Here is a 14,587-nt window from a genome sequence, read left to right as displayed (position 1 = left end):
TAGTCACTCACTCTGTTCATGATCTTACCTATTCAAAACCTCTACACTCCTTATTCTTTTTTTTTCTCCCCAAAACTCTTTAGTCTGTGGTCTGTCTTCCCTAACCCGCTCTATCCATCTTAACGCTTAACACGTGTCTGTGTGTGTGTCCAGGTGGGGAGTCCAGGTGGGGAGCCCATCTAAGAGTCGTTGTGTTTTCAGGTGTGGAGCATGTGGGCGTCTTGCTGTAACTGGTTATGTTTGGACACTGCCACGGTGGAGGAGAGCAACAGCCGCACGCGTCACCAGGCCTATACTAACTCAGGCTACAGCAACTACCCGTCACCCCCACTCCCGGACCACACGTGCAAAGCCTGCGGAAGCCACTTCGTCACCCTAGCCAGAAAGGTACCTAAAACCCTCTTAGCCCACCCTTTCCCAAATTCGGACTTTGAGATCTGTAGCACTGCAGGTTTTTCATCCTTCCTCTGTAATCAGTGGTTGATTCAGACCTGGCCAATTACAAATTGATCAACATTGATTAAAGGGATATTGCAAGATCAATTAGTCTTCTAATTAATGAATTATTTACCTCACCTCCATCTCATTTCAAATTTCGTAAATGTTTGGTTATCTGCACGAACCCAGCCTTTACTATAAATCATCCATATACCAATTTGGCTTAATCATTTATTTACTAACTAAATAATCATAGAAATGCATAAGCAAACAAACATTAGATCTGTTACCAACAAATGATAGGGAAGATTCCGAGTGGGCTAAGCCAATATGATGGCTTGGTGGACAAAGGGAATTGGGTGTGGACTGAGCGAGAGTGGAAAAGACCAGAGGGATCATTACACACAGTACTACTATAATTATATTAATTGAAATGCTAATCTTTTGCACATGAACGCTCACTCATTTGGGAATAATTGCAATCAATATATATATTTACGCTCATGTGTCGATCTTTTCTGTTGGAATCCGGTCCATCTGCTGGAGAGTCAGTTCATCCTTGTCTCTTTCTCTCTCTCTCAGCTTTCCTGAAGATCAGTCTTTCTTTCATGGTTAGAATGGGTACTTCAGAGTACCATTCAGAATGTTCCCATAGAATAGATGTTTCGGCGGTTGTCGGTCTTCGCATCCCAGGTTGACCTAATCTTATTCTTATTCTGTAGGGATTGATAGTCTGAGTTTAACCATTTCCAGCCGTGTAGCCAATGCTCCACGTGGTATGGTTAGGAATTCAATAACTATTCGCAATCACAGCTCACGCTTTGGGTTTGCATAGTCTAAACTCAAACTTGTGACACCTGAGTTTCCAACGAGGTACGCGTGGTCTCAACTATTCGCAATCACAGCTCACACTGTGGATATGCTCAGTCTTAAAACGATTTTCTTAGGAGGGGCTTTTATTCGTAACAGTAAAAAAGGTGGTTCTATGACGCCTGATCATGTCTGTGCTCACGGGGGCGGGCCAATGACTTAGTTCAACTTTAAAGGGAATACAATTCTCTCACATTAAAGGTTTAACATTACATCATTTCATAAATAGTTTCATCTTTACTCATTCATTTTATACAAGAATTAAATGCAAACCCCATAATTGAGAAATGTACACATTCAGAGATATAGTTGTGTTTCCTGTCCTCTCTGAGGTCACCAAATGAAACACACTCGTCATACCCATCCTTTAAGTGTCTACGGACCATTCCCACCTTCTCACAAGTGGACATTTTGTTTCAGTTTCCCATTTTGGGAAACTTTGTTCACTCTCTGTTCTTTCTCTCTCCATACTGCATGGCCAAGGGGAGAGTCTCCTCCAGGAATGTATGACCTGAGATAACAGAACCTGGGTGTAGGGAAAGTGAGAGAGGGGGAAGCCACAATCTATACCCAAAAAGGGCCACGTCATGACATAGGCATTACGTTGTTAGTGTCAGGTTGGAGCATAGTCTGGGACAAATTTTAAAAGGAACTCTTCTGGTACAGTAATGTACTGTTTTGTGAAAGTTGGGAATTGTTACGGCCAGGGAGGGAAAATAAGCTAGCAGACACATGATTGACAGTCATTGTGTGTCGGTCTCCTCTCCCCCGCAGCATGTCTGCATGGACTGCAAGAAGAACTACTGCGGCAAGTGTTCGGCCCAGCTTGAGCCCCGTCCGCGCCTTTGCCACACCTGCCAGCGGTTCCACGGCACACTTTTCGAGCGCACCGAGCTGATGAAGCTCAAGGTGAAGGACCTGCGCGACTACCTCCACCTGCACGAGGTCTCAACGCAGATGTGCCGTGAGAAAGAGGAACTGGTGGAGCTGGTCCTGGGACAGCAGACACCCTCTGACCCAATCGTAAACCCTCTGACCCAAACCGCCTTCCAGCATGAGACAACTCCTCCTCCAGCCCCCCCCACCACCACCACACCCTTTACACACCCCGACTCCACATCCACCTCCACAGACCATGTCCCTTCACAGCCGCCACCCACTCAGGATGACAGTCAGGTGAGGCCCGAACCCAGGAGAACCCGCCATACCACCCCTTACCCCTGTTTCTGTCAACCATTCATTTACAGTTTTGTCCATAACCTCACCTTTTGTGTTACGTAGCAATAGCTTGAGAATGGATAACTAACCTTCGGTGTGGCTCCTCCTAGTTAGAGTATGGCTAACTTTAGCTCGCTAATGTAGTGTTTTGGGTGTGCGGTGGGTTTCTGCTCGTAGACCCTGTCTGTGTTGGTGCCCTCGGGTCTTGAGGAGCCACTGGACACTGAGGGAGACACAGAGTTGCAGGGAGAGCAGGAGCTGCAGGTACTACAGACTGACCCTGATCTTGAATTCATTAGTCTAAAAGACAAAACAATAGCTGTTTTTTAGATCAACACTTGATTTTATTTGATTTTAAAATGCATAAAAATGTTACACCAAGCAACAGATGCATATACCAAAATTGATGAGTCTTCTTTCCATTATGGTCCTCTATTGGTAGGCATGGGCTGCAGCGCAAAAACAAGTGACATGGGCACTGCCGTAGATTCATTCGATCATAGTGTCCAAATATTTAAATGTTTACAAAAGAGCAAATATACACTAATAATCATCCACTAGCGCAGAGGGGTTTACACTTGGCTAGGAGGCTATCTCAACATTAACCATGCCTTGCAGAAGTGTTTGAACCTAAGACTGGTGCTCCCTGGTGGTCCCTTTATCTAGAAATGTGGCTTTTCTGGCCAGAAATGTGATTTTCTGGTTGACCTAGTCAATTACTTTCTACCCTATGCTTTCCCCTGTCAGGAATCTCGCCACTTCACAACCTAAGTATTTCACACTTGGCTCCTACTCTGAGACGCTTCATGAATACAGGTCCTGAGCTCAGATGGGTCTCAGAACCTGCTTAGGTTGCTAGATAGTTTTTAGTTTTTGTTATGTGTGCCCTATAGAGAATGAGAGCGAACATTCTGTGAAACAGGCCTATGACATGTACCACATTTGACCTACATTGATGCAAGAGGTGTTTCCACCGCTAAGCTTTTAACTATGATGGCCATAACCTGCTTTGGCAGGAAGTTCTTAAGGCTAGCCTTCTCAGAAAAGGTAACGTTTTTTACTGCGACTTATGTTAAATATTAACTAAATTAAGCAAGTTGACCGTTTTAGTCTTTTTTGGCAAATCTGCACAACCTCTCTAGTTAATGGTGTAAACTGGAATTGGAACTGTTTGTTGGATCATTGTAAATATCAGAAAGAGGAGTGTCGTATATATCTATTATTCTAAGCTTCTGTACCAGTCTGCCATATATTCATAGTTAATCTATCATTCTCGCCTGTTATGTTTGCGGTGATGGGGTTAAGGTTTTGAAAGGGTGTCAGAAGGCTAACCAACCCGGTTAGGTTTTGGTAAAATAAGAGGTGGAGATAGACCAGGGATAATGTAGGAGGATTAGACATTTACATTTTAGTCATTTAGCAGACGCTCTTATCCAGAGCGACTTACAGTAGTGAATGCATACATTTCATAATTTTTTTTTTCTGTGCTGGCCCCCCGTGGGAATCGAACCCACAACCCTGGCGTTGCAAACACCATGCTCTACCAACTGAGCTACAGGGAAGGCCATTAGAAACAATTTTACCTTTAATTTATCATTTTCATTTCAAATGTTTGAATGTTACTGCATTGATGGTGTAAATGTTAGCCTACATGCTTATAATAACATGCATTACAAATGTATTACATTTCATGTTTTAAGGTATTAAGCTTTGGCTCATGCCATCGGGCTATAGGATGATTCAAAGTGTTAAGATACAGCTGTGATGGAGTAAGGGTTCAATATGGGGTCAAGATATGTGTTTTCACTGGCCACATTGGCTGAAGGGCAAGTGTAATTTTGAGACAACCTTTCACATCATTTTTTAATCTTGGCATGTTAGGGTAATCTAAATCATATCTCTAGGCCTATACAGTGCATTCGGGAAAGTATTCAAACCCCTTGACTTTTTTCACATTTTCTTATGTTACAGCCTTATTCTAAAATGTATTCAATTATATTTTTTTCCCTCATCAATCTACACACACTACCCCATAATGACAATGCGAAAACAGATTTTTAAAAATATTACAAATATTATTAAAAATAAAAAACATACCTTATTTACGTAAGTATTCAGGCCCTTTAGTAAAAGACTCAACTGAGCTCAGGTCCATCCTGTTTCCATTGATCATCCTTGAGATGTTTCTATAACTTGATTGTAGTCCACCTGTGGTAAATTAAATTGATTGTACAATTTGTAAGTCGCTCTGGATAAGAGCGTCTGTTAAATGACGTAAATGTAAAATGTAAAATGTAAATGGACATGATTTTGAAAAGGCACACACCTGTCTATACAAGGTCCCAAAGTTGACAGTGCATGTCAGAGTGAATACCAAGCCATGAGGTTGAAGGAATTGTCCGTAGAGCTCCGAGACAGGATTGTGTCGAGGCACAGATCTGGGGAAGGTACCAAAACATTTCTACACCATTGAACGTCCCCAAGAACACAGTGGCCTCCATCATTCTTAAATGGTAGACGTTTGGAACCACAAGACCCTTCCTAGTGCTGGCTTCCCAGCCAAACTGAGCAATCAGGGGAGAAGGGCCTTGGTCAGGGAGGTGACCAAGAACCTGATGGTCACTCTGACAGAGCTCCAGAGTTCCTTCCAGAAGGACAACCATCTCTTCAGCACTCCACCAATCAGGCCTTTATGGTAGAGTGGCCAGACGGAAGCCACTCCACAGTAAAAGGCACATGACAGCCTGCTTGGAGTTTGTCAAAAGGCACCTAAAGACTCTCAGACCATGAGAAACAAGATTCTCTGGTCTGATGAATGCCAAGCGTCACGTCTGGAGGAAACCTGGCACTACGGTGTAGTATGGTTGTGGCAGCATCATGCTGTGGGGATGTTTTTCAGAGGCAGGGACTGGGAGACTAGTCAGGATTGAGGGAAAGATGAACAGAGCAAAGTACAGAGAGATCCTTGATGAAAACCTGCTCCAGTGTGCTCAGAACCTCAGACTGGGGCGAAGGTTCACCTTCCAACAGGACAATGACCCTAAGCACACAGCCAAGGCAACGCAGGAGTGGCTTTGGGACAAGTCTCTAAATTTCCTTAAGTGGCCCAGCCAGAGCCAATACAACTTGAGGCTGTAATCGCTGCCAAAGGTGCTTCAACAAAGTACTGAGTAAAGGGTCTGAATACTTGTGATATTTGCGTTTAAAAAAAAAATATATATATATATATACATTTGCAAAAACTTCTAAAACCCTCTTTTTGCTTTGTTATCATGGGGTATTGTGTGTAGATTGATGAGGGGGGGGATATTTTAATTAATTTTAGATAAAGGCTGTAACGTAACGAAATGTGGAAAAAGTCAAGGGGCTTTTTCCAAACTCTGAATGCACTGTATATCTGTTTTTCAATGATTGGTTGAAAAATACAATTATCAATATAAAAAAAAGTATTCCTTATGACTATCCAGGATAAAGGAAAAGGAGCACTCAGTATCTACATAGATTTGAGTTTATTTTTGAGTCAAACTGGCTTAAAACTTGGCGTAGAAACCTAATCAATATATTTAGTTTAATCATACTGTTGGACATACGGCTAGGGACTGTTTTAGACCTTCCAGTGCCTTTGTGCTCAGACAGAGTCCCATTGTAAAGCAGTGTTTTGTTGTTTGATGGCTGGCTGCCCATGTCTGCATGGTGTGTCCCATTGTTCACCTGTCTGTCACAATGTTCCCCTTGTAGCTGAGCAGTAATCCATTCTTATCCCCATTGATGGATATCAGCTTTGGCATGTAATGTGGTGTATTTTCATTCCCTGCACTGGCTGTGAAAGCCCCATGTGACTGACACTGTTCCTCTTAATACAGTTTGGGTTGGGATAGTTAGTGTTGTCACACGATGACACAGGTTGTCGACCTAGAGATAGATCTCAAAGAACCATAATCAATCTTGTGGCATAGGTTCTAGCCCCGTATTCATAAAGCGCCTCAGAGCAGGAGTGCTGATCTAGGATTAGTTTCACCCGTCAATGTAATCTTATTCATGAGGTTCTAAAAGGGCAAAACTGGGGCCTCCTGAGTGGCGCAGCGGTCTAAGGCACTGCATCGCAGTGTTTGAGGCATCACTAGAGACCCACGTTCGATCCCGGACTGTGTCGCAGCTGGCCGCGTCCTGGAGACACATGAGCCGGCGCACAATTGGCCCAGCGTTGTCTGGGTTAGGTGAGGGTTTGGCAGGCCAGGATATCCTTGTCCTATCACGCTCTAGCGACTCTTGTGGTGGGCCAGGCGCATGCACGCTGACACGGTCGCCAGTTTTACGGTGTTTCCTCCGACACATTGGTGCAGCTGGCTTCCGGGTTAACCGAGCAGTGTGTCAAGAAGCAGTGTGGCTTGGCAGGGTCGTGTTTCAGAGGACGCACGGCTCTCGACCTTCGCCTCTCCCGAGTAAGTACTGGAGTTGCAGCGATGGGACAAGAGTATAACTACCAATTTCGATATCACGAAAAAGGGGTAAAAGGCTAAACTGATACTAGATCAGCACTTTATGAATATGGGCCCTGTTGCCAGTTAGTGGATCCCTTTAATCAATAATTCTGACATTCAGACATGATGGCTGTCAATGTGATGTGATTGTTCACGATTTCTGTCTGACCTTAGAAAATCAGGAATAGCCTACCATTTGTGTCATTCCGTTCTGTAACCTTTTTCACCAGATTTTCTGTTATACCAATCATCAAGTACTGGGGCCCGTTCAGGCGGGTGCAACGTACTGAACATTGCTGTTAAAATGTAATCGAGCTGACTTGATACCATACCCTTAGACGCACGTGTTAGTTATAGATCAACGCATGTCTGTTTTACAGGCCCTTAACACAATGTATCTGAACGTTCCACAACATGTTGCCCTATTGAACGCAACCTTGATTTGTTGTGCTGTTGCTCAGTCCTCAGACACAGAGGAGGTGCTGGTGCAAGGCTGCAGGGCGTCGCTGTCCGACCTGGCCATGGCGGAGGACATCGAGGCCCTCAGCGTCCGGCAGCTCAAGGAGATCCTAGCCCGTAACTTTGTCAACTACAAGGGCTGCTGTGAGAAGTGGGAGCTAATGGAGAGGGTCACCCGCCTCTATCACGACCAGAAGGACCTCCAGAATCATCTGGGTAAAGGAGGTTTTACCCGCAATATTTGTATTAAATGGTTGTTTTCCATACCGGCATTATAGTTGAATTTGGAATCAAACAGGACGTAACTGGGAGGGACCTAGTACGAAACGGGGAGGAACATACCTGCATTTGTCCAATAAATAACTCTCTTGTATTTGTTGAAGAAAAACATTTCTGTTGCAAAACGGTTTGCTATGTGCACTAATAAATACACCCCAGATAGTAAGTTGTTCTGGATAAGTGTCTGATAAATTACTCAAATGTAAAGGAGGACTGTAAGATGAGACACCTTTTGGACTTCTATTACAGAAGCTCACTGTTTTTGCTTAGCTAGGTTGAAGCCAATTGAATCCTGTGAGATATTTTACACCTGTATGACCAACACTTGCCCAATCGATTAGTGAATAACACCTACTGTATGTCTGAACGGCCCATTGGGCAGGATCCTGTGTCTCTAGTGTGAGACAGCTTGATGTACAAGTACACCCCCTGGACAGGAAGGAGGCTAGTGTATCACTAGGCCTTAACCCAAATACTTCTCCCAAATGCTGAGTGCCAAGCAGAGCGACATCGGGTCCCAATTTTATAGCTTTTGACTCGGGCGGGGATTGAACCTTCCAATCTCAGAGCGGACACTAACCACAAGGCCACTGAGCTGGTTGTGAATTAGTGGATATGGTAGAGGTATACCTTCCAAGTCAGGGAACATCTTAGCCACTCAGATAAACCTGATAATTAAAGGAGAAGTTAGCTTTTTTACAACCAAATCTCTATTTTTGATATAAATGTTATAGAAGGGTCCAGACACTTTTTGCGATTTCGCTTGTTTTTGAGAAACTTACCCCAACCAGCGATTCACTTCCTCATCCTCATTGTGCAGTATGAGGGGCTCTGAAAAAACATGAACAAATGCTCCAAAAACACCCAAATATGTCCTTTTAGAAACAGCATCATGCTCAATATAGTGATGCAGGTCATTAGATGTCCGTTTTGTGTGACTCAAGCTGTTTCCCCTATCCATCTGTTCCATTTTCCGTGTAGCTTGCTGCTAGAATAGACAGAGGTATCACTCGAGTCGCAACAAAATGGAATATAGCATTGCAGATAAAGTTCGGAATGACAATTTTATGTGTACAACATCTAAAGACTTGCATCACTATACTGAGAGATTTTCTGTTTCTAAAAGGACGTATTTGGGTGTTTTTGGAGCTTTTGTTTGTTTTCAGAGCCCCTGTACTGCACAACGAGGATGAAGAAGTGATTTGCTGGTTGGGGTAAGTATAAAAAATTAGTCTGGGCCCTTCTATAACATGCCATTTACTTAAAAAATAGAGATTGTTTAAATTTAGAGGACAATGTACTCAAACAAGTGAATACGGTGAGACCCTATTACAATTCAATAATGGTGTCACGGCCGTCGTAGTGATTGGACAAAAATGCAGCGGGTATGTGAATGCTCATCTTAACTTTATTTGAACACTACACAAAACAAGAAAAAAACAAATGATAGCTAGACAGTTTGCAGGCAAACCACAGCAGTGCAAAAACAACTTCCCACAAAAGACAGGTGGAAAAAGGGCTACCTAAGTATGGCTCCCAATCAGCAACAACGATGTACAGCTGTCCCTGATTGAGAGCCATACCAGGCCAACACAAAGAAATACGCAACATAGAAAGAACATAGAACAATACCCAAAAACCCAGACAACACAAAACAAACACACCCCTGCCACGCCCTGACCAAACTACAATAACAAATAACCCCTTATACTGGTCAGGACGTGACAGGAGGTCTGGTATGAGGCTGGGTTTGGGGATGTCACATAAGACATTCAGTACATACAGTCCCCGCCACAGTGAATGAATGTCAATAACAGTTGCTGAATCCCAAACCAGTGCCTTCCCTTAGCCCTCGATTTGCTCGTTCACGCACGCCTCCGCCATATTCACAGGTGTCCCAAAACTGAGGGAAAATTGAGGGGGTAGGGGCTAATTATATTACATATAATTAGCAACACTGCAGGCTCCATGGCGAAGGGCTATCCCAACCCACACCGCAATATCTTTGAGGTTTGCACAACTTCATAAAAAGTAATGGAAAGGCATCTAATGATATGGCACCTGCATTTGTTTGTCTGAATTCAGGGCTTGACAAATGCAACAAATGAAATACCTCTCAAATTAAATGTTTTAATGTTACTAAGGTTTACATCTAGTAAAACAACTGGCAATTTCTTAATTGTATTATCTTGCTTGTTTTATTACATTTTTTAAAATTAATTGCATCATTCAAGGACATTCTTAACATGCTTTTTTCCCTCCAGTTTCAAGTACAAATGAAGGCACAGGTGAGTTTCTTTGCTCCCCGTGCTTCATGCAATACAAAGCTCCCCAATGATCAGCTATAGGTATTATAGCTCTCTTTGGTTAAGCTAATATTTAATGAGGTGTGTGTGTGTGTGTGTGTGTGTGTGTGTGTGTGTGTGTGTGTGTGTGTGGTGTAATGGTGTTTTGTCCCTTGTTTCTTTCTCCCAGACCCCAGCGGTACTCCTGGCCAGGAGGAGAACCTGTGTAAGATCTGCATGGACTCTCCCATTGACTGTGTCCTGCTGGAGTGCGGCCACATGGTCACCTGCACCAAGTGTGGCAAGCGGATGAACGAGTGCCCCGTCTGCAGGCAGTATGTGGTGCGGGCCGTTCACGTCTACTTGTGGCCTTACCACCTATAGACTAGACGAGGGGTATTAAACCCTTACCCTACGGGGTCCGGAGCCAGCTGGTTTTCTGTTCTACCTGATACTTAATTGCACCTACCTGGTGTCCAAGGTCTAAATCAGTCTGAGATTTAGAGGGGAACAATTTTTAAAAAAAAGCAGTGGAACAGTCTTTGAGATCCAGAGTTGAGTTTAAGGGGACTAGACTAACCACCTCTCCCTCCAGATCTCCACTGCTCTGATGGTCCTTGAGACCCTGAGTACTGGTTCCTCCTGCTGGAAGGACGAACAGGTGAGGTGAACCTCATTATCCCTTTGAGAAACCACACAAACCCAATGACTGGACGTGGGCACTTCCTACTTTTATTGACTGGACTCCTATAGCTCATATCTCCAAGCTGATTAGGATATGTCTTATTATTAGAATAAGAGAGTGCCTGTATTAAACAGGCAATACCATATTTATTTATTTTTCCTTTGGAGACCTGCATATAAACACAACAATTTCAAAGATTTTGCTGAGTTACAGTTAATATAAAGAAATCGGTTAACTGAAATAAATTCATTGGGCCCTAAACTAGAGATTTCAAATGACTGGAAAGGGGCACAACCATGGGTTGGCCTGGGAGGGCATAGGCCCACCCAATGGGGAGCAAGGCTCAGCCAATCAGAATGAGTTTGTCCCCACAAAGGGCTTTATTACAGACAGAAATACTCCTCAAATGTTAGTGGCCTTTTATTGTTCCCCGCACAAGGTGCACCTGTGTATTGATCATGCTCTATAATCAGCTTCTTGATATGCCACACCTGTCAGGTGGATGGATTAGCTTGAAAAGGGCAAAAATGCTCACCATCAGGGATGTAAACAAATTTATGCACAACATTTGAGAGAACATTTCTGGGATCTTTTAATCAGCTCATGAAACATGGGACTGACACGAAACATGTTGCGCTTATATTTTTGTTCAGTGTATATATAAGTCCCAAGTGCTCTTAATAATGGATTGGATTTATGTAACTGTTAGAGTTGAACCACAGTAAAAGGGAAAGCATTTACATTAGTGGTTGAGCTGAGAACACATCCATAGTATTTCCCTATGTGTCTTTTCATTACTCTGCGCTTAGCAAAGCAGGAACCCCCTGTGGTGGTATAGTGTAAAAGTCATAAGTATGTTAAGGGTTCAGAGCTTGACGAGTTACAGCGGCCAGGGAAACACCTGTAGAATGGCACTGGCTGACTCACATTCTCTCAGCTTGCCGCTGGTGACTGGGGCCTCCAACTCAAAAGTGTGTTGCTGTGTGCCAGAAATTAAATGCATGCTTGTTTTGTAACCCTTAGACACTGCGTACATTGTTTATTAATGAAGCAAAGCCGGCAGATGTTCACTCAATCCCTCTGCTGTGGAATCACGTGGACACACAGTTTTAGTGCTTACGTTTTAGCCTGGTCCCAGATCTGTTTGTGCTGTATAGCCAACTATTGTCACGCCAAACCAAGAGTTCCCTGAGGGAGAGGCCCTTTTTCCACTGCAAACGGCACTATCTGCCATACTTTGTAGAAAGACACTACGGGCGCCGTACACCAACACACCACAAGGAGAGATGACCGTGAAGGTGACGAGGAACAGAGGTCCTGACCAACGCAATAAACCAAAAAGGCAGAACTACTACCAGAGGCTTCCGACCAAGGGTTTTGCATGACATGGACCATAGGATTTGGCTATACAGCACAAACCGATCTGGGGACCAGGCTACCTACATGCTGACAGTGGGAAAGAATCTGTGGATCAGTGGTTCTTCACTATTCCAACTACATACAAGTGCTTTATCCTTCCAATACTCAACTGCTCATTGTATTGTATCTTTCAGCATCAACATTGACCAAAGGCCCTTACACTTGCTATTGTATTTTGATTTTTTTTAAATAAACCATAAACCATGTCAAAATAGCCTGGTGTATAGCTAGATCTAGTCGTGCATAAGCATATAATTCACTAGTTGTGCATTATGCGTTGTCATGACACACATAAAAGATGAGTTGTCGAAAGCACAAGCAGATCTTTGGCAATGCCCAAGATGGAAGTTAAAACTCTTAAAGACAGCTCATCCGTTTGGCTAGCCAAGTACCTTAACTCCACAATGAGACTATCGTTTTTTAAATGAACCTCTGACTCTTTTGAGTCGCTATGAGGTTGATACATTTTTTTTAATCATTAAACCCTTACGGTGTACCTATGTTTGTCCTCTGTTGCATGCCTTTCATTGTTTGCTGAATACTTTTTAATAAAACCAAATACAACAACTGACTGACTGTTTCCTTTTTGAGATTCAATTGGCACATGCGTAATCATGCTGACTGCCATCTTAGAGCAACAGCAATGTGGAAACAGTCGGTGGATGTATTTGATTAACGTTTTATAAAAAATTTGGGATTTACACAAAGGCATGTAACAACAGACAAACAGGTACATGGTAAGGGTTTAATAATTTACATTTTTGAAATATCAACTGCATAGTCGGAGGTTCATTTAAGTTAGTCTGCGCTCAACTTTGGATGAAATCATTGTGGAGTTGAGAAACTTGGCAACCGTTTGGCATGAGTTTAAAGGCTCAACAATGATGAAAGTATCTTGAACAATCCATTGTCCATTATCAGCTATAGGTATTATAACTCCGATTAATGACAGGTAGTTGAGTGTTTTTGCATACTCCAGTGCTAGACCTCCAGTCCCTCCCATCCCGACTGAACATATTGAAAGATTGTTTGACTCTTAATGAGTGGCCTTCAAAAACCAGTACCTTTACTCGTGACAGTGAGCACACACTGTACTTTTGAAAATAATGCAGCGTTGTGAAATCATGTGCTTGCTCGGTTAGATGGGAAATATGTATTGTCAAGATGATAGAGCTGTGTACATTGCACTAAGCTACATTAAATAAATGTAGCTTTGTATTGAATAAGTAAGCAGTCTGGAATTGAGATGGCTCCCTTGTGTCCCAAATTGCACCCTACCCCCCATATAGTGCACTATATAGGGGATAGGGTGCCATTTGGGACACCTGCATTGTATGATGAAAGGAAGTGTACTTGACCTATTTTTCTTTCTGATAAATGAGGCGTTTTAATATATACTGCTCAAAAAAATAAAGGGAACACTTAAACAACACATCCTAGATCTGAATGAAAGAAATAATCTTATTAAATACTTTTTTATTTACATATTTGAATGTGCTGACAACAAAATCACACAAAAATAATCAATGGAAATCCAATTTATCAACCCATGGAGGTCTGGATTTGGAGTCACACTCAAAATTAAAGTGGAAAACCACACTACAGGCTGATCCAACTTTGATGTAATGTCCTTAAAACAAGTCAAAATGAGGCTCAGTAGTGTGTGTGGCCTCCACGTGCCTGTATGACCTCCCTACAATGCCTGGGCATGCTCCTGATGAGGTGGCGGATGGTCTCCTGAGGGATCTCCACCCAGACCTGGACTAAAGCATCCGCCAACTCCTAGACAGTCTGTGGTGCAACGTGGCGTTGGTGGATGGAGCGAGACATGATGTCCCAGATGTGCTGAATTGGATTCAGGTCTGGGGAACGGGCGGGCCAGTCCATAGCATCAATGCCTTCCTCTTGCAGGAACTGCTGACACACTCCAGCCACATGAGGTCTAGCATTGTCTTGCATTAGGAGGAACCCAGGGCTGACCCACCGCCAAATAGGTCATGCTGGAGGATGTTGCAGGCAGCAGAACGTTCTCCACGGCGTCTCCAGACTCTGTCACGTCTGTCACATGTGCTCAGTGTGAACCTGCTTTCATCTGTGAAGAGCACAGGGCGCCAGTGGCGAATTTGCCAATCTTGGTGTTGTCTGGCAAATGCCAAACGTCCTGCACGGTGTTGGGCTGTAAGCACAACCCCCACCTGTGGACGTCAGGCCCTCATACCACCCTCATGGAGTCTGTTTCTGACCGTTTGAGCAGACACATGCACATTTGTGGCCTGCTGGAGGTCATTTTGCAGGGCTCTGGCAGTGCTTCTCCTGCTCCTCCTTGCACAAAGGCGGAGGTAGCGGTCCTGCTGCTGGGTTGTTGCCCTCCTACGGCCTCCTCCACGTCTCCTGATGTACTGGCCTGTCTCCTGGTAGCGCCTCCATGCTCTGGACACTACGCTGACAGACAC

The 14,587-nt window shown here is 43.6% G+C and overlaps 1 protein-coding gene across 1 annotated transcript; it reads left to right on the top strand.

Moving 5' to 3' along the window:
- The first annotated feature begins 210 nt into the window (after positions 1-210).
- Positions 211-10,414, top strand: LOC106612405 (E3 ubiquitin-protein ligase rififylin-like). Its single transcript, XM_045724312.2, has 6 exons — positions 211-387; positions 2,083-2,484; positions 2,704-2,790; positions 7,469-7,682; positions 10,010-10,033; positions 10,221-10,414. Exons 1-6 carry the CDS (start codon positions 211-213, stop codon positions 10,412-10,414), a joined length of 1,098 nt encoding a protein of 365 aa, XP_045580268.2.
- Positions 10,415-14,587: the final 4,173 nt, after the last annotated feature.

Source organism: Salmo salar, chromosome 09 (assembly GCF_965601325.2).
Source record: "Salmo salar chromosome 09, fSalSal1, whole genome shotgun sequence".
Classification (NCBI taxonomy): Eukaryota; Metazoa; Chordata; class Actinopteri; order Salmoniformes; family Salmonidae; genus Salmo; species Salmo salar.
The sequence above is the reverse complement of the archived record's forward strand: the minus strand, read 5'-3'. Positions and strand labels throughout refer to the sequence as shown.